The 23208-nt window shown below is 44.6% G+C and overlaps 1 protein-coding gene across 2 annotated transcripts in view; it reads left to right on the top strand.

Annotated features, from left to right (window-relative positions):
* Positions 1–23208, top strand: part of ZC2HC1B (zinc finger C2HC-type containing 1B) — a 292907-nt gene that overhangs the window by 68594 nt on the left and 201105 nt on the right. For both annotated transcript variants that reach the window (XM_085609304.1, XM_085609303.1), the window contains exon 2: positions 11459–11527. In XM_085609304.1, coding sequence (XP_085465430.1) covers positions 11485–11527 — 43 coding nt within the window. In that variant the 5' untranslated portion in view covers positions 11459–11484. The remainder of the gene's footprint in view (positions 1–11458; positions 11528–23208) is intronic.

Genomic DNA, 23208 nt, shown 5'->3' with positions numbered 1-23208 from the left:
TATGGACCACGGCAAAGCAGTGCAAGTAGCTGTCTTGCCTTACTCTGCGTTAAAGCTTGATTTATCTTTTTATTATTACGTGCACAGTTATTAAAAACCTTTGCACCAAGTGCCATTAAAGACCAATCAAATCAGAAATTTGTATATATTCCATAAAACTAATAACGAGTAGGAATTAACAAAAGTGAGGTTAACAATGATTTGCTTTTAGTCAGTTCATAGCAAAGCAGATTCATGAGGAAATGTCAGACGAGTTAAAAGGTAAGTTCCATTTTAAAAGTTCTCAAGTGCTTTTCCTAAGTGGCTACATGACACAGGTTACAGTCCCATTGTGCCGTTCCTAGAGACTGGTGTTAAGTGTTGCACCTCGGTCGTGGGGTAACGGGGTTGTAGCTGCCTGGTCTGGTGCCCGGAGGTGCTTGAGATCATCCGGTCAGGTTATTCCAGGTATTTCACAAACCTACAGCTGAGCTGGATGTTGTTCCCATTGAAACAGACTAGAATTGCATGCCTTTAGCTATGTAGCCCTTTCTGGCTCCAAATGTGGTCGGAGAATGGTTTTCCGGTCTTCCATATTGCCTTTACAGATGCATATCTGGTGAATCAGTGTCTTAGGGGCTAGTCCATAAAGGTGTCATATCCCTGTCATATTTGCATGCTTCCATGGGGGAGGTGTGAATAGGATGGCAGGCATCCCATATGGAATTTCATGAAAGTTGCTTTAAGTTGAGGTTTAGTGGCTATACCCAAGGATGACAGGGGGGCTAGTTTGGTGTAGGATGACAGGATGAGCCAGGTGTAATGTCTCTTGCCAAATAACTCCTTGTCTGCTAGCAGCGAATGAGCCTTAACGGTTGGGTTGACTAAAGCTTTGGTTTGATGGCTAGAGCTGAAGGATTCTCATTGGTCTGTCAGACCTAGTGATGCCAAAGAGCTATCTAAGTAAAGCCTGATTAGAGAGTGGGTCCTCAATAAATGCAATATCCCCAACTTGTGGGGCGCGTCCCCAATCCGCACTCGAAATTAAAGTTCAAAATAACTTGTTGAAAATGTACATCAAGTTATTGCAAGAAATTCCTTTATTTTCTTTCCACAATTAAATTCATTTTCATTTCAAAGCGTCCGTAATCATTTGTAATTGTTTTAGTTCAAACTCATATATCTTTAAATTGAATGTGCTCAATGTATTTCGGGCTGCGCCCTTCATCAGTGGATCCTCCCATTCATTTCTTCCCAAAGAAGAGAACTGAGTGCACCTTAGGTCGCCGCCTTAGGTTTGTAGAAGAGCTTGATAAATCCACCCTCCCTCACCATTGATTGTCTGACTAGGCCAAACTCAAAGTGTAACTAGGAAGGTGACGTGTAAGCTGGTAGTGAAAACAGCGATTTGAAAAGCCTGGTGATGACTTTCTCCAGGTGGACCCCATACCTTCCCCTCAGAGTTTCACTGCCATTTGCGATGGTGGGATTAGTTTTGCCTGGATTATTTTCAGCAAGGTTGAGGAGCCTGTGGCTGCTTTAATGTAATTAAATGCGGCTGTATGGGAGAGGGATTTTTGCAGTATCAGATCTAGGTGTGGCTTGAAAGTCCTATTGCTGTCCAGGAAGAATCCCTAGTACTTGTATTCCTGCACATTTTCCACTTTGTTGACGCCCAAGTACCACTGATGTGAGTGCCACTGTGGCCTTCTGAGGGACATTGTTGTGAGCTTTTTCAAGTTGATAATCAAGGTGTTCATAGTGGAATATTCAGTTGTGGTATTCAGAAGCCTTTGAAGTACAATTTTGGTTCGACTAAGGAGGTCATCAGGCACGGCAGTATGGTGTTCCCCAGTTTCGGGGCGTGGGAATTTATGTGTGCTAGGCTGGTTGTCTAGTCTGCTAAGAAGAGATTGAAAAGAGTTGGAGCCAGCACACACCCCTGTCCTAGGCCCTGATAAGTTGGTATTTCTCTTGAAAGGTGGGTTCCATCCCGAGCTTGATCCTCACCCAGGTGTCAGTATGGAGAAGGGTTATTGCTCTCCTCAGGTGGTTGGGGACATTCCACTTGGCGATCTTGGTCCACAGTTTGCTTCTGCCTATCCAGTCAAAAGCAGCCTTATGGTCTATAAATAATAAATGTAGAAGTTGCCTAGTAACCCTGCTGTGATTAAACAGTAGAGATAAGGCCAAGAGATTGGCAGATGTACTTGCACCTTTGGAAAACCCTGTTTGATTAAATGGGATTTGATTGTTGTCTGAAGCCCAATCTTCCAATTCCTTGGGGAGGCACCCAGCAGAATCCTTAGTCTCGACATCCAGGAGGGTTAGGAGGTGATCGTTCAATTCTTCTTCTCTTAACACTTTTCCTAAGTTGGACAGGAAACTCTTTTTAGATCTTGTTATGAAGATGAAATCGGGCTCCCCCAAGGAGGATTGACCTATTAATATATTAAAGGCAATTTATCAGGCTTTCCCAATACTATTTTGGATTTTCTTAATCTTTCCCTGTCTCATGGCATCGTGCCGTCAGTTTTTAAGGAAGCTGTGGTCATCCCGCTACAGAAAAGCAGGGTGTGGATCCCAAAAAGTTGGAGAACTATAGGCTGATATTACTTCCATTTCCTGCTAAACTACTGGAGGCTCATGTAGCTACTTGTCTCAGCTCTTTCTTAGAAGCAACCATGTTTTTGGATGCCCATCAGGTGGGCTTTCGCCACGGGCATTCCACTGAATCTGTGATTCTATCCGTCATGGATGATCTCAAAAGACATGTAGACATTGATTGTACTCAGGCTTTGGTCCTCCTCGACCTATCTGCGGGATTTGACACCGTGAACCACAAAATTCTGTTGAATCATATAGCCGCAGTGGGTCTCGGGGACCAGCCTTGGATTGGTTTAGATCCTTTTTAGAGGATCGCAAACAATCTGTGTGGCTCTCCCCTTTTAAATCTAACACTGTAGTATGAGTTGTGGTGTCCCGTAGGGCTCCTCTCTCTCACCAATCCTTTGTAACATATATATACGGCCTTTGATCTCCAGCCTTCGGCAGGTGGGGGTAACGATTTTTAATTATGCTGATGACATGCAGCTTATCTTCTCCCTGGAGAACTCACTTGAATCCAAAGACTTTGTTAGGAATTCCATGATGGATGTAAAAAACTGGATGGACAACAACCAATTAAAATTAGTCTCTGACAAGACTGAGATAATCATACCCAGCAATAAACTCATCTACTGGACACCCTCTCATTGGCCTTCGGAGCTAGGTGCGATCCCTCTCCCTAAACCAGTGATGAAGAGTCTGGGATTTCACATTGATTCAGGTCTCTCCATGAGTGCCCAGATCGGGTCAGTTACTTCTTCCTTCTTTGCCCAACTCCGTAAGTTGCGCAAGATTAGACGCTTCTTCAGCAAAGAGGCCTGCACTCAAATTGTGATCGCACTTATCCTATCTAAAATTGACTATGGTAATGTGCTCTATCTTGACCTCCCGCAAAAGCAGAAATATTGTCTACAGATGATTCAAAATCAAGCAGCGAGAATCATCTATCTTCAGGATAGACGATGCCATATTAGCCTACTGTTAAGAGATCTCCACTGGCTCCCAGTGGAACAGAGAGCTATGTTTAAAACTGGCTGCATTCTCTTTAGAGCTTTTCAGGGAACTGGTCCTAATTTCATCTCTTCGCAAATCAGTAAGTACTCACCCCTACGTACCTTGAGATCAATGCATTTGAATCTCTTGGTGGTTCCCAGATTCAAACGCAAACGCATCTGTGGGACTCGGTTCTCCTTTTTGGGTTTGAGACTCTGGAACTCATTACCCATTTCACTGAGGCTTGAGGTAGATTACCTGGGGTTCAGGAAACAGCTCAAAACATGGCTGTTTACCTTGGCTTATAACTAGATGCTCCCTTGCCTGTAACGTTTCTGCTCAGACCTTCAGCGCCAAGAAACCTGCTGGTGTACGTGCGCTTTTACAAATACCCAAGTAACATAACATAACATAGTTGGCTAGGTCGTTTGCTGAGCCCCCTTTGAAGATTGGGTTGCTGATTGAGCTTTCCATGAGTGGGGGGGTGGTGTTTGACAAAGTTATGCCTTCATAGACTGTTGCCAAGTGTGCTGCCCAAAAAGATTTGTCCTCTTTAAAAGGGCATCTCGGATTCCATTTGGTCCTGGGGCCTCCTCTCTCTGGCTTTTGGTTATAAGCCGCTCAGCTATCTCTGGACGAATGGGTGACTTGCAAGACATTCATGCCACGCTTTGGCTGGCCGTGACCGTTTGACCGACAGAGCTTATGATGTCCTGGGTTGGTTTAAAGCTTGACTAGCCAAAGTGCTGGGTGAGGAACTGGTGATGAGTTGTTTGAGATGTTCACCTGCTTCCAAAACCTTGCATGTCTATTCCCCATTGACGTTCCATTGGAGGAGCTTGATCTATAGATTGGCTGCAGCTTCTCTTTGAAGTTCCCACAGATGTTTACTGTAAGTTGATCTAGATTTGGACAGGTTAGTTCTTAGCTCTTCATCGCTTGGGTTTTGTTGATGTAGTCGTAGGGCATAGTTTAGGGTTCATTTTAATGCTTTGGTTTCCCGGCTTACTACTGGCGCTGTTATGAACCCTAATGTTGCCCAAAATAGGCCAAGGTAGTTGCATGACCTTTTACATACATTTGTCCTATCATTGTTCTACATAACGGGTTTGGTGCTGACCTTTTACCTAGTTAGGCGCTGCATAAATGTCATGTGGTTTTCTCCAAAAACGTGCCTCATTTATAGTGTATGAGGATTCTCGGTATCACAGCAGGATTACCATATTGTTCATAATAATTCTGTTGGAAAGTAGGATCTCCTTCCATGGTTACAGCCACTTTTTGCCTGATGCTAAGCTGTATTTGACTAGTCTGACTGGGTTCCTGCTAATCAGGACCTCAGTCTATACGCTTTCTCCCTAAACCATTGTGTTCAGCACTTAGGTACATCCCAGATTGGAACCTTGGGTACCCTTATAAGTCCCTAGTATATGGTACTAAGGTACCCAGGGCATAGGTACCCCAGAGGTCTCCCCTGGGCTGAAGAATGTATTATGCCACCCATGAGAGATCATTCAAAATGGACCTAGAGGCCTGACATTGCAGCCTGTGTAAGCTAGTGCTTGCACCACTTACTAAAGATATAGGTTTCCTATATCTAGGGTCACTGTACTTAAAACCTATAAGTCACCCCTATAGCAGGCTGTTCCAATCCCGAAGGCAGGGTGCTTGGTTCTATGTGAGAGGGTCCTCCTGCATGAGCAGGACAACCCTGCAACCTACAGAGTCCATTCTCCCGTGTTGTCAGTGAATCAGCCATATTTGGTATCAAACGTGTTGGAATCATACCCCCACACCATAAACGGTGTGGGATGTATGATTCCAAGCACTGGAAGAGCCCTCTGCTAGGCTCACTCTGTTCCCGGTTCCAACCTTCTAGACCCAGACAGCACAAAATGGTTGCTGCCAACCAGAGACACATTTCTGCCTTCCTGATGCTGAGCAAAGCTCGAGTAAGGGAAGGCAGAACAATAGGTATCCTGTCACAGGAAGCTGCGACCACCCCCCAAACAGGATTTTGTGTTTTGGGACAGGGTGAGTGCACTTGCCAGCTTCAGAAAGTCTGCATGAGGGGCACATTTGGTGTCCCTGGGCATAGCCTAGTTCAAACCAGTCCTGGGAGCAGTTAGCTCACTTCTGGCGCGAAACTGGGCAAAGGACATGGGAGTAACCTGTCCTTGTCCACACCCTCCCCTGGGAGGGTCCCCTGAATCTGCCCAACCCTTTCCCTTTTAATGGCTTACCTGGGTGTAGGTCCCTAGATTTGTTGTGGAATAAGATTAAGATCAGACACCACTTCTACTTCTACCGTCTGGGTACTCTGGACTTCGCTGGACTCCATTTGGGCGTGACTTTGTCTCCCTTCCAGTCTGCTGCATCGTCTGTGCCTGTGCATCATACAGGAACCTTCCAAGACCTGTGAAGCATCAAAAACACTTGAAGAACTATCGCTCTGGGTGAAGGCGTCACTCCCCTGCATTCGCAGTCACCGCAATGAAGTCGACAGGTCTGCAGATCCTGAGCTCCTCTGTTCTCTGTGGGCTCTGCACCACAGGTGGTGGTTTTCCACAGCTCATGAGGCCTGCCCTGCCCGCTCACCAAGTTTGAGGCCAATAACACTCGTGGGAGTTGCAATAACCGAACGCTTGTGCACTGCGTCCAACTCTCAGTTAAAAAGGCTTGTTGGCTTCTTTCCAAGAAGATCTTTGGGCTCCAAGTAGCCCCAACCTCAAGCACCTCCAGTGACCAAAATCTTCAGCCACACTGCATCATGTGCATCGTGGCCTGCATCTTTTGGTGAGCTGCTCGAGGTCCTCTTGCGACTCCAGTGCCTCCGGCCTGTTTGTCCACTTGAGGGTCACACTTGTTTCTCCTGGGCTCCCCTGATTGCGTGGGCCAACCCCAACTCCCCTGCCTCAGATGACTTCCCTGGTCCTTGCTGGTCCCTACGTTGCTCCTTCTTTGATTCCTGTGTTGCTTGCATTTGCCAAGACTCCTTGGTGCTCCCGCCGGACACCAAGCCCTCAGCACTCGATATCCTTTGTGGGACAGCTCGTGCACTGCTCTTGGTCCTCCTCAGCATTGCCTGGTCCTCACAGCTGCAGAGTCAATTTCATCGTCATCCATCCTGCAACACCCATCATCGGAGGGCATTTGTCTTCCAAGTCTCCTGGTCACCCCTGAGTGACATAGACTCTGTTCCCTCTGCTAGTAGGTACTTCTCATCTAGAATCCATCCTTGGATTCCACCGGACACTTTCTCCTTCTTCAACAGTAGCACTTTCCTGAAGTCCTCCATTGGGTTCGACGGCCGTTTCCGACACCACTTCACACGGATGCACCCGGCTTCCCTGGTGTAGGTAACATGGGTACCAGCATATCCACGGGTGGGGTGGCTCTCCAACCTTCTGTCTTCCATGGGGTTTCTTCAGGGTCCACTGGGAAGGGTCCTTAATCTTTAAAAATCCAACCGGAACTTACACATCGAGTTGTACGGAGCACACAGTCGTGTTTCCACACTGCACATGCTCTCCGTGGGTCCCCTATCTACTATCTACTCACCTTGTGTGGTTCCTTGGGTCCCCAGCACTTCTACGTCCTCTCAACATTGTCTTGACCCAAGTCGTGATTCTTATACCACTTTCTTAGGGTATGGTTTGGTCCCCCCTGTGGCCACTGTGTATTCCGTACTATTTACTGTGTTTCTTTGCTAAAGTATTGTGTGCATTGTGTACTGGGTAGGAGATATTTCTATGTGTTAGAGAGTATTCTGTAATAAATACATATTTTCATAAATACTTTGTGTGGTTCTTTTTCACTTAATCTATATTATGAGATTGCATTCTGGTAAAACAAGCTGCTTTACACTCCTTCTGGACTAAGCCTGAAGGCTGCTCTCCACAGCTACCACTTAGAGAGCTTTCTAAGGTTGTCTAAGACCTCTTAAATCACCATAAGAATTGTCTGGACTGGTGCAAGGTGTCCACTTACATAAGTGTACATCATATACCAGCTTCTTACAAACTCTGTATAAGGGTCATCACTATTGTCATCCTTGGCCAACATGCCCACAGTATCATGACACATCTAAGTAGAACCCCTGAGGGTACCTTTTGGGTATATAAGTACCACTTCTTCAGTGGGTAAAATAGAGGAGAAAGACTTCCATGCTGAAACGCTAACGCGAGATGCGGAGGTCCCTGCATGCAGACACTCCAGCACGCAGTGGTCTGACATCCCTTGCGAGGTGTCCATCTCGAGACCAAGATGGGGTCCTTCGTCTCTCCCACATCAGGTAATAGGGTTGGATCTATCCTAAGGAGATTCTTGACTATACACCTACATACATGCTAGGTACACTTAGGTACATCTAGTTAGGGCTTGCATCGTAGGAGTATGCATTTTATGGTTATGTATCTATATGCCTGCATATAGTCATTGTTTTAGCACTATGGTAATTCTACCTTTTCTTTACTCTGTTGGTGCTTATAACTGTATACATATTTTTCTGTCTAATGGTTGTTGCAGCCACGTATTTTATACTAGAATGATGCTGGTTCAATAAATACTTATTGAAAACATCCCAACCGTTTATTCTGTATATTTCTCTGAGACCGAGTGAACTCGAGTGACTGAGCAAAAAGTACTGTACTGTTTCCATGATCCCTGAGGGGTCAGGGTTGTCATGTTTGATAGTTGCCAGAAACTATTTGCTCCTTGGTAACAGGGGCTCATCTGGCACTGTGAACTAGCTGGTCTATAGACTAACATATCCTCTGGAGGTGTCTGGAATCAGTCTGGACACCCTTAGTTTATGTTGTCCAAACACGCAGATCCTATATAAGATTTGTAGGAACTTCACAACAGTGCCTGGGTGCTGTTACTGTGCCTAGGTTTACGTGTGTGGCTATCCACAAGTTCCTTTGCACACTGTTCCCAAGCTGTTTGAGCGGAGGTTGCGCTATCCATTTTTGTTGCCCATGTGCGTTTTGGCTCATCAGACAGGACAATAATTGTGTCTGTTGACCATTTGAGCTTCTTGCCTACGTTGTTTGTGTGGCATATTGTAATGCATCTGATGGCTCATGGCAGTCCATGGTGAGGGCAAGGAGTAGTTCTTGTGGTAAGAGGTCGCTTTCGCTTCTTGCAGTAATCTGAAACCTGTGTGGAACAAAGGGACGAAAGGACTGTAAAATTGATTAACATGCGTGCCTTCTGATTGTAAAAGGAGAAGGAGGGCGGCTAATCAGTGTGGAAGCTACCATTGATGGCACGCAGGATCAAAAACTCCAGTTTGCTAATCAGTGATCTACCGAGTTTGTCAGTTTTGAAAGCTTGATCAGAACTTGGTCGAGGATCTGACAGAAAGTGTTCTGAGCCGCAAGAGCTTCTTCACTGCATTCTGTGCCCAGTAAGTTCATATTAAAGTCCCCAGAGAGCATTATTTCAAAGGGAAAGGGACTGTCCTGCAACTCAACAATGTCCTTGGTCAGATGCTTTTTGGCTGCCAGTTTGAAGTCCTTTTTTTGAGGAATGTAGATGTTTATAAATGCTAGCTTAATGCTTTGAGATCCCTGAGTCAGAGAAAGTAGGACCATTTGTAAGCTTTTCCAGGTAGTTGGGCACGTGAAATGGCTCCTTTGGATGGTGGTGTGACTGCAGGTTGCTAGGCCCCCGCTTGGGCGACCATACAGGGCTTTTTTTAGGCTGGAACGGAGTAGTTGATGTACCCTGGAATCATCTGGGCTGTTTCGGCCCATGTTTCCTGCAGTATGATTATTTGGAAACAAAGTAAATAATTGAATGTCTCCTTGTTGGCCAACTTATCAAGCAGACCGTTGATGTTCCAAGAACATAAATGACGTTTCCCTGTTGGCCCTGGTGCCGCTGGTGTTAAGTTGCTTATTTATAATTGTCTTGATGTTCGATTCAAGGTGCCTAGGAGCAAGCTACAGTCGTAAGAGTGGGTGGTACCCCTGGTTCCTTGGTGCGGCTGCAAACGCTTTGTTGGGCAAAGGTCTGTGGTGATTTACTCCGTGCACTTTTTAAAAATTCAGATATGGACATTGTTTGGAGACGTGAGTGCCTGGTTAACTGTTTGCTTGAGTAGAAAGTAGGGGGACACTGGTTCAGTGATAGGAGTAACCGGAATGCCCCAGTTCTTGAAGAGTCCTGCTACTCCCACAACCTGGTTAGCGGCTATGCTGGAAGTCCAAGTCACCTTGGAGGTTTTATTTCCATGAGTTGGACAAGGTGGAAGAAACTCAACTGAGGCTACTGTCAGTTGTGGAAAGGTTTGCAGTGTCAAGTATTTGGCTCAGCAGATCTGGAATATTTCAGAGGTAAGTGGGTCGAAAGCTTCTTTACATATTCTGGGTACATTAGGACTGCTCAGCTACTGTCGCAATGGGGAGGGCGTTAAAGAGGCGTTCCATGGGTGTTGTGGTGGGTGTTCCCCCGCAATACCTATGGACTTTGACCCTGGACCAGATTTACAATATCCTTGCGCCTCCCTAGAGCATGCGTGACAAGGAGAAATGCTTACATTTCTTCTAGTTTTTTCCTCTTTCCACATGTGCTACATTCTGCAGCACACACAGAACGTGGAAAATGCCTCTCATTATTGTTTTTGTGCTGGAAGGGGCCCCTTACTGCACAAAAACAATCGTGCCAACAACACAGGTGCTCTTGCACCATGGTGCAAGCTTTCCTGCTTTGGCGCATGGCTGCAAAATGTCCGCCGGCACTGGCTGAAAGGACAGGAATGCACCATATCTTTCATATATAATGCATTCCTGCCCTTTCAAATTTGCACAGGGCACCGCAGCAAGAAGCCTTGTGGTGCTGTCCTACACCAATTTCTTGTAAATAAGCCCCCTTATTTTCAGGGCAAACTTACCAGACAGTACCTGTCTGATCGCAAAGACATATTGTCGGCTTCCCCAGAGTCCGCCTATTGCTAAGAATTGGCTTGTTTTATTGTAACTGTTATTTGCTTGCTTTATATTTGATGGCTTTCCTTGTTTCAGCCTGCCCAGGTTGTGTTTGTCCCTGCAATGGAGCTGTTTGTACCTGCAATGGAGCAAAGCCACTGACTTCTTTGCTTCCATTGCACATATTTCAGGAACTACTTTTTTCTTTTTGTTCAAGCACTCCATGAGAGTGCATGTATTTTACAGCTGTCACTCTTGCGTGCTTTTCTCTCCCCCATGTTGCTCTCTGTTGCCCATGTGCTTCTTTTTCCCCACCTGACCTGGTGTTGCTCTCTCTCACCTATGTGCTGTTCCCCCACGCTCCACGCTGCTCTCTTTCGCCAGTGTTTTCCTCTCTTTGCCTCATAATCTCTCCCTCATGTTGCTTCTACCCTACATGCAGGGTTGCTTCTTCCACCGCCCGCTGTGTTGCTTCACCACAACCCCTTCACCAGCTCACTCTCAACCGGCTAAACTGTTTTACTTTTGTTTGTTTTTTAAAACCCTTTTGCTATACTGCCTGTGTCATTTTGTAGGTGCACACGTGTGTTGAACACATGTATGCACCTATGAAAGGACACTGCCGCAGTGTCGTTTCGCTTTTTTTTTTTTTTTAGCCATGCCGCACTGCAGCTGTGAGGCTGGACATTATGGCTTTAAAAACATTGGCAAATGCAACAGGTCTCATAGCCGAGATCTATTGGCCTTGCCAATGCTTGTTCACTTTAACTCTTGCCTCATTTCTCTATGGATCGGTGACTAGTGTCTAATATGCTTCTGACTCTGTGAGCTTTAACTAAGCTGACTGTTAACAGACTGTGTCTAATCTGCTGAAATGCCGCTCAATCACTGGACTTTGTAGTTTTTAAATGTCACTAATAGGCATATTCTTGCTTCCATAATTGCAGATATGTGACCAGACTGATGCCTGATTATGTCTCGTGCAAAAAGTATGCCAGTGAATCGTCCACCTTTTGGTAAGCACATTTAATTAATTCATGGCTTAGTCTTCGAGAGATTATTTTCAAATTGTTCATACGTGTGGCACATAACTTTGTTTTTTCTCTGCTGTGGTTAATTTTTTCTTCCACCCGTTGTAATAATTTTTTGCCTTTTTTACTTCCCCCATTTTTCCCCCTCCATCTCCATGTGTTTTCCTTACATTTTTAAGGCTCTGTTGTCGACGACCTATTGTCTGCAATGCAATGTATAGTGTGAGTGGGCTTTGGGTCACTGCTCAATATTCAGTGCATTTATTCTCTTTTCTTGTGTTTTCCTGGCCCTGGTGCATTTCTTGCTTACATTGCTTTTGATGGGATACTTCCATCAACATTTAAACTGCTGATGTAAGACAACACATTTTTCGTTGCTTATCCCCTTTTCTCCCTCTCACCCATCTGCTATCGACCACCATGGAACCTCCATGCTTTGCTCGTTCATTGCTCCTCCACTCTGCCCCATACCTTGTTTACTTATTTTTTGTAAATTTCTTTGAAATGTATTTAGTTGTTTTTGTGAGGGCCTGGCAGATGCACACTGCTCCCAGTCCGCTCATTTCCTCTTCTGTTGCTTCCCACCCTATCAATCTAATTTGTGTGCATTTTAATCAATTACTTTCTTTGCTCTAGTTGCGTTTGTCCCTCCCTTGGAGCATAACTTCTCTACTATACTTTGTGTTAGATAATGTTAAATCCTTCCACCACTTACATTCAAGGAACTTCTTTTTCCTTTAGCACTCTTTGGGACTGTATGTTTTTTCTTGCTGGCACTTGAAAGGGTTGGGCCCATAAGTTCTGAACCTGTTCTAGAATCCCAATCCGATTGTTCTTTTTACCAGCATGTAAGCGTTGAAGGGAGACAGTTGTTATTAATGCCAATGAATTCAACAGGAATTTCTCTGGACACATAGTAACCACTACGTAATATTAGTTCATTTATTACAAAGCAAAAATACCTGGACATAAAGACACCTCTAAATGAGAGAATCCAGTGTAAGTGCTATAGCATAAATTAAACAAATAATTCAAGAAATAGGATGCAGAGGATCAGAAAGCATTGGTCTAAATTTCCCTGCATCAAGGGTTTATGGAAATAAAGCATCAATCTATCCCTACACTAGCACTAAAATAACATCCCTACTTAAGCATCATCAAGGACAAAAGATAAAAGGTGTCAGCATGTGGAGTCTTCCTAAGAAGTCTCTCCACCATCCCAATATTACAGGTATCCTTCCCAAGTGTCCTTGCGGGTTAAGCCATCCACACTGGATATAATCCTACAGGTAATTTTGCATGAGACCACAATGTTCTTCTTCTCACCATTTCTGTCCTTGGTTCCCAAGCCTTCTCTTGTGTGAAGGACAATGGCCTTCTTTTATCATTTCAGACCGAACGATGTAACTTTTTCCCTCCTTGTCTGACTAGTAAAATAAAGACATTGTTCTAGCTAACATGAGCACTTCTTTCACCTGCAATGCAACATGTCAGAAAGAACAAATTCCACAGCACACATGAAATTCAGCTATTAATTCTAAAGTGAGAGCTTCCAGGGAAAAATACATTTCCGGCCTATAAGATTTAGCTAACATAAGAAAATAGCATGTGAGCTTTACGAAATTGCATAAGAAATTAAGGCACGTACAGATAATATTTCTGCCTACACGTTAAATTACATTTAATAAATGAATGATTGTCAGTTGCACAACACAAGTTCTTCACGTTCATGTTTTCTGCTTGTTATATTCACTTGCTATGTTAATTCTTCATGTTACTATTCAATGGGCTAAACACATCACATTTCACGTTATCACATTTCAAGACCTCAAAGCTTCATGTTAACACGACAAAGGATTAAATGCGGGTGTGTTCTACATGTGTGATTATAATGCAACCCTAGTAATAAAATGCAATTTCCGCTACATCAGTCCCTCCTCTGATGACGTTTAGCCATCACAAAACATTTTATATCCCTGTAGAGTTGACCGATCTAAACAAATGTTGTAGCTAGTCTCCTCTGTCTAAACTCCTCTAACAGCTTCAGATTGTCGCAATGACTGTCATGCAGTCTTTCCACCCTTCTTTCTCTCTTCCTAAAGGAATCCTCCAATTGCCTCGACTTGGGCTATTTGTATGCTCTTATCATACCTAGCAAGATGATAACACAGACCACAACAATTATTATTGGCTTCAAGATATATCCAAGAATTCCTTGTCCTAGGTTAGCACATCAACTTCTAACTGCTCCAAATCCTTTTCCAATCTTATCTCAAACTCCCTCAGTTGCCAAGTCATGTATCTCTTGATGTAGCTCAGTGATGTTACTTAAATATCTCCTCAGATCTTTACTTTTATCAGGAATGTAACTGCAACACTGTTGGAACATCAGCATCCAACAGACTCCGCCTTCTTTTGCTAATAACACACCTATAGCAAGACAGTTCTACATCACCATCACCCTTATTGAAACCATTTCTCCATCTATAAGCAACAATGACTGACCTGTGTTAACCGACAACGTATCCACAATGGTAGACAATCTTCTAAACTTGATGTTATTCAACACCACACCCAAACTAGGTATCATCACTCCAAATATGTCTCCCACAATTTCACCAGCACTCAGTCTACACTTTTCTCTATGGTTCGATCTTCCCTCCAAACTCTTCAAATCTTCCACATGATATATCTTTGGAAACACAACTGCCACATGACAAATACCATACCAATTGTTCGGAAGCTAAACGTATGCGCTCTAACCACACACAAAATATACTCCGGCACCACTTGCACTGCTTCTTGTAGGAACTTCTTCGAAGAAGCATCAAAAAGAAAGATGTGATCACATTCACTCTGTCCCACAAAAATAGTGTCATAATGGGTCTGTACCTCTTAAATGCTAAGCTTGCCTCCTTGTTCCCAATCTAGAGCTATAGGACCATAACTTTCCTTAGCATTGTGAGCTAACTCCTCCTTGGTCCATTCAAAGTGGATCCAGTTCGGCACTCCTCCACACTTCACATCAGTATTCGTCACCAATATCACCTGATATGGTCGCGCCACCGAGAGTCAAGACAGTTCTTCCTTACATGCTTTTGGACAAGCACCCAATCCCCTGGGCTCAGGCCATGGCAAAGTTCTTTCGAAGTTGGTGCAGTCGCTGCTTCAACCTGATGAGACACAGAATGAACAACATCAGCCAATCCTTTAAAGAAGTCAAGGATCAAGTCCTCTGTGATGTTTATCAAAGCTGTAGCCAGCACTGCAGGCAAGAACATCGCCCTTCCCATGAGGATCTCATGGGGCGACAACCCAGTTCTTCTATCAGGAATGCTGCGCAAGCTCATTAGAATCCAGGGCAACACATCAGGCCATTTCAAAGATGTTGAAGCACATGCTTTTGCCAGCCTCGCCTTTAAAGTCCCATTGATCTGCCACACAATGCATGATGCCTCCGGCCTGTATCTACAGTGCAGCCTCTGAACCACACTTAAGGCAGTACACAACAGCTTTGTAATCTCACTGTAGAAGTGTGTTCCTCCATCCGACTCCAATGTAGTTGGAAATCCAAAACGAGGTATAAGCTCCCTCAGCATAACTTTGCTACTGTGAGACTACCACACCTAGTTGGATAAGCTTCCACCCACTGAGAAAAAATGCACACAACAACCAAAATGTAACTCAGTACATTACACACAGGCATCTCATCAAAATCCAATTGAATCATATTGATCTGCCAATGTGGCTCAAAGCAACAATAGTTTTCTTTCCAGCATTCATCTGTTGGCATGTAACACACCGATGGCACACTGCTTCAGCAATCACACAAAACCTTGGATTGAACAAAGTCTACCTAAACAATCTCACCATTGCATCCCTTCCTATGTGAGCTGCTCCATAAATCTGCCTTGCCATTGGGTTTAACAGAAAATCTGGCAACACCGCCATGCCATCTGTTGAAACCCTTATGTCACTTTCAACCTTCTCACAACCTGCTCTGATCCAACAGTATAGCTCACCTCTGTACAGAGGTCAGCTATACTGATTCAGGTGACCAGCACAGGTTGAGGGTTACTGTGTGTATGTTCCTGGATGATTGAATTCTATTGTTTCTTTTAGATGGCAGACACTTACGGAATTTAAGATGATCGCGTGAGTGAATGTGTACGGAGAAATTGTAAAGGAGGGTGAGCCGGTGTGAGGAGTGAAGGTGAAGTCAGAGTATGCCGTGCTGCGATAGGTCGGTTGGTACAACGCTGTGCTGGCATTGGTTGGTAGTCATTGGGAAGTTGTGGTTAGAAAATATTGTTTCGTCGTCAAAATTTGAACAACTTGCAATTGAATCATGCGTTGTTTTAGGGTGCTGCAAGATCTTTTTTGAGGTGATCAAGGGGTTGTTACTCAAGTGGGCGAGGAGGAACCACCCAAGGATACTCCAGCTCATTACATGGTGACAAAAATAGGGCTACACACTATATTTGGCTTTCAAAATTGGCTTACAAGTACTGAAAAAGAAGGTAAATTGTCATTTCTATGTTTTGGTTCATTTCGGTTGGATGGTTGCACCAGTTGACAAGAGAAATGTTTCTGCTGCAACCTTTGCCAAGACCAACTCAGTTTGAGGCATTAGACGCATGGATCCATGTAGCACATGCACAGAAAAGGGAGGTATACCAAGAAAAGATGAGGAAAGCTTTGAGGGCATGTCGGGAAGCGCAATGGGACGCCCAGCTTAAGAGATGGAGAGTGGATACTATTGTAGGAGAAAGATTGTACCCAAAGCTGGTAGGAGGAGATTCTCAGAACAGGACTAGAAAGGAAAATGGAAATGATTGGAGTGATACTGATGACAGCTTGTTGGATGGGTTGTTATCTGAGCGTCCACCACATTATAATCCCCAATCAGAGGAGGGAAGAAGAGAATTGGCGAATGTAGTGAATATGAAAAGTGTGTCAGCACCTCAAACAGGTGCTAGTACGGGAGTTGTGGGAAGGATATCCACAGGGGTAGGGGGTTAAGGAGTGTCTGCCTTGGGAGGTATGGAACCTAGCAGAGTTAGCGCTGCTTCACAGTTACCTGCAGCTCTTATAGTACTGGTCACCATTGTTTCTGTTGTTCCTGTGTATGACCCGAGCTCAGTGGGAAACCTTAGTCAGAAACAGTCTGTTCAAGTGGAAGGAACCGGATTGGGAAGGTCAGGGAACCCGATTGGGTATGGTCCATCCCTCATGTCTTTAGAATCGAGTACCCACTTACCAGCTACTGCATCCTTCAGGAGTATGCATTGAATCCAGTACTATACAGTCTATACCTATGGCAGGCACTCGCTCAGACCTGAGGATGTGGGAAACTCCTGTGAGAGGACTGATGGGTGCAACTTCAGAAGCAGGTACAAGTCAGGGAGTCATTATGAGTCAACATGTTTTAGATGTTATAGACTTAGAGACTTGGTTGAGATATCACAATAACCACAAGGAAGGTCAGAGTAGGACATCAAGTCAAGGAACCATCAAGGCTGCAGTAAAGGTGAAACTATGAGCCAGATGACCTGTTGTTTGTAGCAAAGGATGTCACCAAGCAAAGCGAGACAAACGCATGAGTTGTCAGAACTAACTCAGAGTATGAAGTAGACCTCAAACAAAAATGCTACTGGGAAATCATAGGCTTAACTACAGTGACTAGGAGTTGGAGGAAAAGTGAGTGACAGGATTGAAAACACATCTGAGAATTGGTTATAGGAATAAGGGCTTGGAGTACGCTGGATAAGTGGGAAGAAAGGTGGTCCAAGAAGAGTACGAGGATCGTGACTGGTGAAACACTAACTCCAGGAGGGGGAACGTCAGGAGTTGAGGCATATTCACTACGAGAGGTGCCTAGCGGAGGATATGTGCATGTTCCATGGAGTAGAGGTGATCTTGCTGCATTCACAAATGATTTTTTCGGGTTGAGAAAGAATCCTGCTGATTGGTACAAGCAAGTTGATAACTTTGTTAAGGTTTCAAAGATGTTGTGGATTGATTTAAATAATCTGTTTGAAAACGTGGTTCCTAGTGATCTATGATCCGTATGTAAAATCGCTAATGAGTGGCCTGCTGCTGAGCCAGAGAGGGATCCTGTAACTCATGGTCCTTCGCCCTTGGTCATGAAAAAGTATGATCAGATGATCACATGTTTACAGTCCAAAATAGCCCCTCAAGATATTGATTGGGTTAAAATAGATTGAACGACTAAGGTGTTTAAAGAGTCAGTACAAGCCTATTATGAAGGGCTTTTGCAAGCCCTTAAGCAGTACAGTGGAATAGACACACTCGAAACTAAAGACAGCCTCATGATCCAGCAACATCTAATCTGCTGGCAAAACAAGTCCAGAGACAAAATTCTATGGTATGCCAGGTTTGAAGTGATGAGGTGGATTCCAGGAGGATAAAGGAAAAGTTAATCTAGGTTCAAATGCGAAATGCACGGAAGGGAGAATAGGTACAGGCAACCGGAGGAACAGTAGTTTGCAATTAAGGGAAGGCCCCAGGAGGTGTTCAGGTTACATCAGTGGCAGATCCAGCGAGATAGAGAAGAGGAAGAGGTGTCCCCATACATCCTAAAACAGAGATGGATGTTGCTACTCTGAAAAAGACAACTGCCTGTCATTTTTCTTACAAGATCGGTTATTGGAACCCCATTGGCGCTTAAATCTGGCAAATCAGGTGCAGGAGGGAGAACTCATGCAAGTGACCGATGTGGTAAATCAGTTACCGACGGTGACAAGGCCAAGATCCCTTAATGCAGGAAGGAATCAGAACCAATTAATGCAAGTACCCCAACCTCCAAGAATCTAACAGGGCAATCAAACCTGCCATCAGATTCCCATAATGGAAGAGATGGATGGATTTGATCAAGACCCGTCCTTATGACGGTGCCTGAGAGGGAAGGTAGACTGTACACTTGACGCAGTCTTAGGGGTAGACCAGAGTGGACCATATGTAGAAGCTGACATAGGTGGTCATCGCATTACATTCTTGATTGATACTGATGCTACCCGTTCTACTGTGAGATCTGCATAGTCCCAAACCTACCTCTCTCAGGAAAATCAATCCATGTTGTAGGAGTTGCTAACAAAAGAATTACAAACCCTTCAACCGAAGAGGTACCAGTGAAAATTGAAGCTTTTCAAGATCACCATCAGTTTGTAGTATGTGATTTGAGTCCAGTCTGTTTGTTAGGCCGTGATCTCTTATGTAAATTGAATTGTACCATTTATTGCACTCCTAAGGGAATTGAATTGCAGACTAATGATGAGGAAATTGCCTTCAAATTTCCAAATCAGAATCATTACACAGCTATGATTCCTTTACTGACAGTGGAAGATATGCCACTGGACTTGAGAGACACCGTCTTTCCTCTGGAATGGGACTTCACAGTTGAGGAAATCTGACTGATTCGAGAAGTCAAGCCAGTCTGCATTCAGATGAAACCTAATGCAGAATTCCCGAGAACACCTCAGTACAACCTGAACCCGGAAACTGAGGCAGGGATTACACATGTAATTAAGTCCATGATCTCACAGGGCATACTGAAAGAGATCCTAGGAAGCCCATGCAATTCGCTCCTTATGGGATTGCAGAAACTGAGCAGAAAGTACCGCATAGTTCAGGACCTTGGATAGATAAATAATGTCATGATCCCATATTGTCCTGTGGTACCGAATCCATCTGTAATCCTATTTCAGATTCCTTGTGAAGCTGTCTGGTTCATGGTGATTGACCTCTGTCAAACATTTTTCTCCATTCAATTGCACGAGGACAGCCAATTTTTATTTCTTTCCGTCTGAAAAATTGTGTCTTAACATGGTGTTGTATCCCTCAAGGGTATACTGAAAGTACATCCATCTCTAATCAGGTTTTAAAGAAGAACCTTGAGAGCTTGATTTTGCACAGAAACTCAATGCTAGTTCACTACATTGATGACATTATCATCGCATCTGAAACACAGAGGCTTGTAGGGACGACACTATTGCTTTACTGAACCATGTGGATGACAATGGGCATAAAGTGTCCCCGAGCAAACTTCAGTACTGTTTGACTGAAGTTCAGTATTTGGATCATCAAATTGAGAGAGGCAAGAACGAGTGGAGTCAATCATATAAAAAAGAATCCGCCTACTACCCAGAAAGAGGTCAGGATGTTTTTGGGAATGGTTGGCTACGACCTACAATGGATCCCCAATTTTTACTTGATGTGAGTGATCTGGTACCTTGGGATAATGACTGTTTACTTGCGTTCTTGGAGCTGAGAGAGTGCCTGTGTCATGCTCCAGCTTTAGGAATGCCTGATTACAACAAGGCATTTTCGATGTTCTGTAATGAAAGGGAGGGTTGTGCTCTTTCTGTACTCACCCTGACACATGAATGTGCCCATAGACCAGTGGCCTATTTCTCAGCTACATTAGATCCTGTAGCTTCGATGTTGCCCGTATGTCTCAAATCCGTTGCTGCAACAGGTGTCAGTATTGAACGATGTGAAAGCATTGTGATGGGTCATCCACTTACTGTATATGTACCGCACTCAGTTGAACTCCTGATGACGAGGACCAAAACACAGCATTTTACTAAAAACGGGCAAGATACAAACAAGTGCTGCTTGCAACAGAAAATGTAACTCTAAAGCACTGTTCTTTTAATAAATCCTGCTACTTTGTTAACTGTTCTAAATGCTGAAGGAGAGGATTGTGAAGACCAAGACTGTCTGGACGTTACTGAGCTTTACACCAAGCCGAGACCCGACATTGTCGACAAACCATTGTCTGATACTGACCAAGTCCTTTTTGTTGATGGTTCATGTCTAAGTGACAACAAAGGTAATCTGAGACCAATATGTGCTGTTTGTATCATCTTTGGAAATGTGGATTCTGCTTATTTACATGTAGTACACTCTGCATAAGTGGCTGAAATCGTTGCCTTGACCCGTGCATGCCTTGTCTCTGAGCAGATCCGATACACCATCTATACCGATAGCCAGTACGGTTTCGGTGTGGTTCATGACTTCGGACAGCTATGGCCGCAGAGGGGGTTCCTAACGACATCAGGCTCTCCCATCAGGGATGGGGAATATGTTAGACAACTGTTGGAAGCATTGCAATTACTAAAGGAAGTGACGGTCACTAAGTGTGCTGCACATGGTAGAGGAGATGATGTTGTCACCTCGGGAAACCACTATGTGGATGAAGTTACTCGTTTTTGTGTTACCCATGCTTTAATAAGTAATATGTTGGCGAGAGTGCAGAGAAGGTGGAACTCAGCATGATGCTAGCTGTTGCAGACACATTGTATGAAGTTAGGCATCTGCAAATGGAAGCAACAGATCAGGATCAAGCCCCACTGCTTCCTCGCAGTGCAAGAAGCAGCAACATGAAATGGTAGAACTACCATTTTATGTTTCTGCTTCACGCACTACGAGAAAGCAGATATGCCTAGTTGGGGCGTGCGGGTGGTCCGTCCTGCTTGAGGGCAGGGGGGAGTGGCTTGCCCATTGTTGTGGGTACTGACTGTTTGGCCTCCCAACAGGCACCCGGCTGGGGCGCTGTCCGCTGCACCGCACCAATCACAAAGCAGCCATTGCAGCATTGTGATTGGCTTGGGGGAGGGGAGGGAGGCTGTCTAGGTAAAATGCGGCCAGGAGCAGCAGGAGCTGAGGCGGCGGTGATTGATCCGGAGGAAGGTGCGTTTTTTATTTTAATTACCGTCCCCCCCGCGTGACCCTCCCTACCTGCCCATCTTGCCGGCCGCGACTGCAGTGACATTCAGCCCTGAGCAGGCTCACTGAAGCCCTGAAACATGTACCGTGCACATTGTTCTTGTAGCCCTACTTAGTTTGCAACGCAACACTGCACAATGTGTCTCGTTTCCACAAAGAGCGTGATGGAGACCTGCTCGGAGCCCATAACGGTTTACAATGTACAACAGCTCTGAACAGAATCTTGTTTTTCCCAGAGTAGGGTCATTGGCTAACTATTGCAGTTCTCACTATCAGGTAGCACGTTATCAGATTTGTTGAAGCAAGCGGCGAAAATAAAGGCACGCGACTCTCTTGGAATGCACCACTTTTAGGCACCAGATGTGAGGCTATGGGGGCCAGTGGATTAGAAACTCACTCACTCGTAGAAATAGTGTACTCCTTGGCAAATCTTAACTTGTCTCACTGTTTCAGTATACCTGTCACTCAGCACTGCACGCGCTTAGAAACAAACTATGCACCGGAATTAGTGGCACCAGAAGCAAATCCCAAAATTGGACAAATGAACTGACCTTCGTAGTCCCTAGAAGTGTTTTATTTTGCAGTATTGTGCTATAGAATTCTCCCAAACTGTACGGCCTGCTCACAACGCAGCGTGAATTGGGGTTCAGTGAAGCGCACACTTTATATACTGTTTACTGTCAAATAATACACTAAAGAAAAAAGACGACTCATTCTAGAGATGCCTGTAGCGCCTTCTGCTGCCCTCTGATTCCTGACGTAATTGCCTCTCACCATTGGTTGCCAGCTTGCTACTTGCCTGCAGCTTTATGAAGATGGCTGTTCAGCATTTTCCTATTTTCTAGTTTTTTTTCTGTGTAGTTTGAGTCCTTCCACGTTGCACAACTGGTGTTTGTAGAACTTGTCTAGGAGTCTCTATTTAGCTGTGAAGTGTTTCGGGCTGCTCACTGTGCACTTGTACCACTGCTTCTGTTGATGTGGCAGGGCCTCTTCTCAGGGTGGCCATTACCCACCCAGGCAGCTGTTCCGAAGTAGACATGTAGAGGGGACACCATGCACAAAACCGAGAGACGCCGCAGCAGGGAACTGCATAGATAGTTAAACCATGGCATTGAACACTGGGGCATGGCAAATGGCCCACCTCCTCCCTGCTCTCCCCTCCTCTGTCTCTCACCACTTCTGGCTCCAAAGTCACAAATCAGCCTATCGCATGCCTGGGAAGAAATGTTCATGTGTGTTCTTTTGCCAAAAACACATCTCATGCATCTACACATCACGCTTCATCCTCCAGTTCTGGTTATTTATCATCTGCCCACTCTTTTTTCAAAATTTTCTTGGGGGGAGGGAAACTCCCCCGCTCGCTCGCTGCAGGGCAGTACAACAATTGTTTTACGCCTCACCACTTTCAAATATCACCAGCCGCCACTGCAGGTATGCTTCCCAAGAGTCCTTGTGGGTTATGCCATCCGCTCTGGATATCATCCTGAAGGTAATTTTCCATGAGACCGCAATGTTCTTCTTCTCACCATTTCTGTCCTTGGTTCCCAAGCCTTCTCCTGTGCGAAGGACAACGACCTTCTCTTATTGATTCAGACCGAATAATGTAACTTTTTCCCTCCTCTTCTGACTAGTAAAACAAAGACTTTATACTAGCTAACATGAATGCTTCTTTCACCTGCAATGCAAAACGTGAAAAGGAACAAATTTCACAGCACACTTGAAATTCAGCTATTAATTCTGACGAGAGAGCATCCAGGCGAAAATACATTTCAGGCCTACAAGATTCAGCTGGCATAAGAAAATGTCATGTGAGCTTTACGAAATTGCATAAGAAATTAAGGCATGTTCAGTTCATATTTCTACCTACACATAAAATGGCACATTAATAAACACATTTAATAAATTAATGATTGTCA

Source organism: Triturus cristatus, chromosome 6, assembly GCF_964204655.1.
Source record: "Triturus cristatus chromosome 6, aTriCri1.1, whole genome shotgun sequence".
Taxonomy (NCBI): Eukaryota; Metazoa; Chordata; class Amphibia; order Caudata; family Salamandridae; genus Triturus; species Triturus cristatus.
This window is presented reverse-complemented; position numbering and strand designations above follow the sequence as displayed.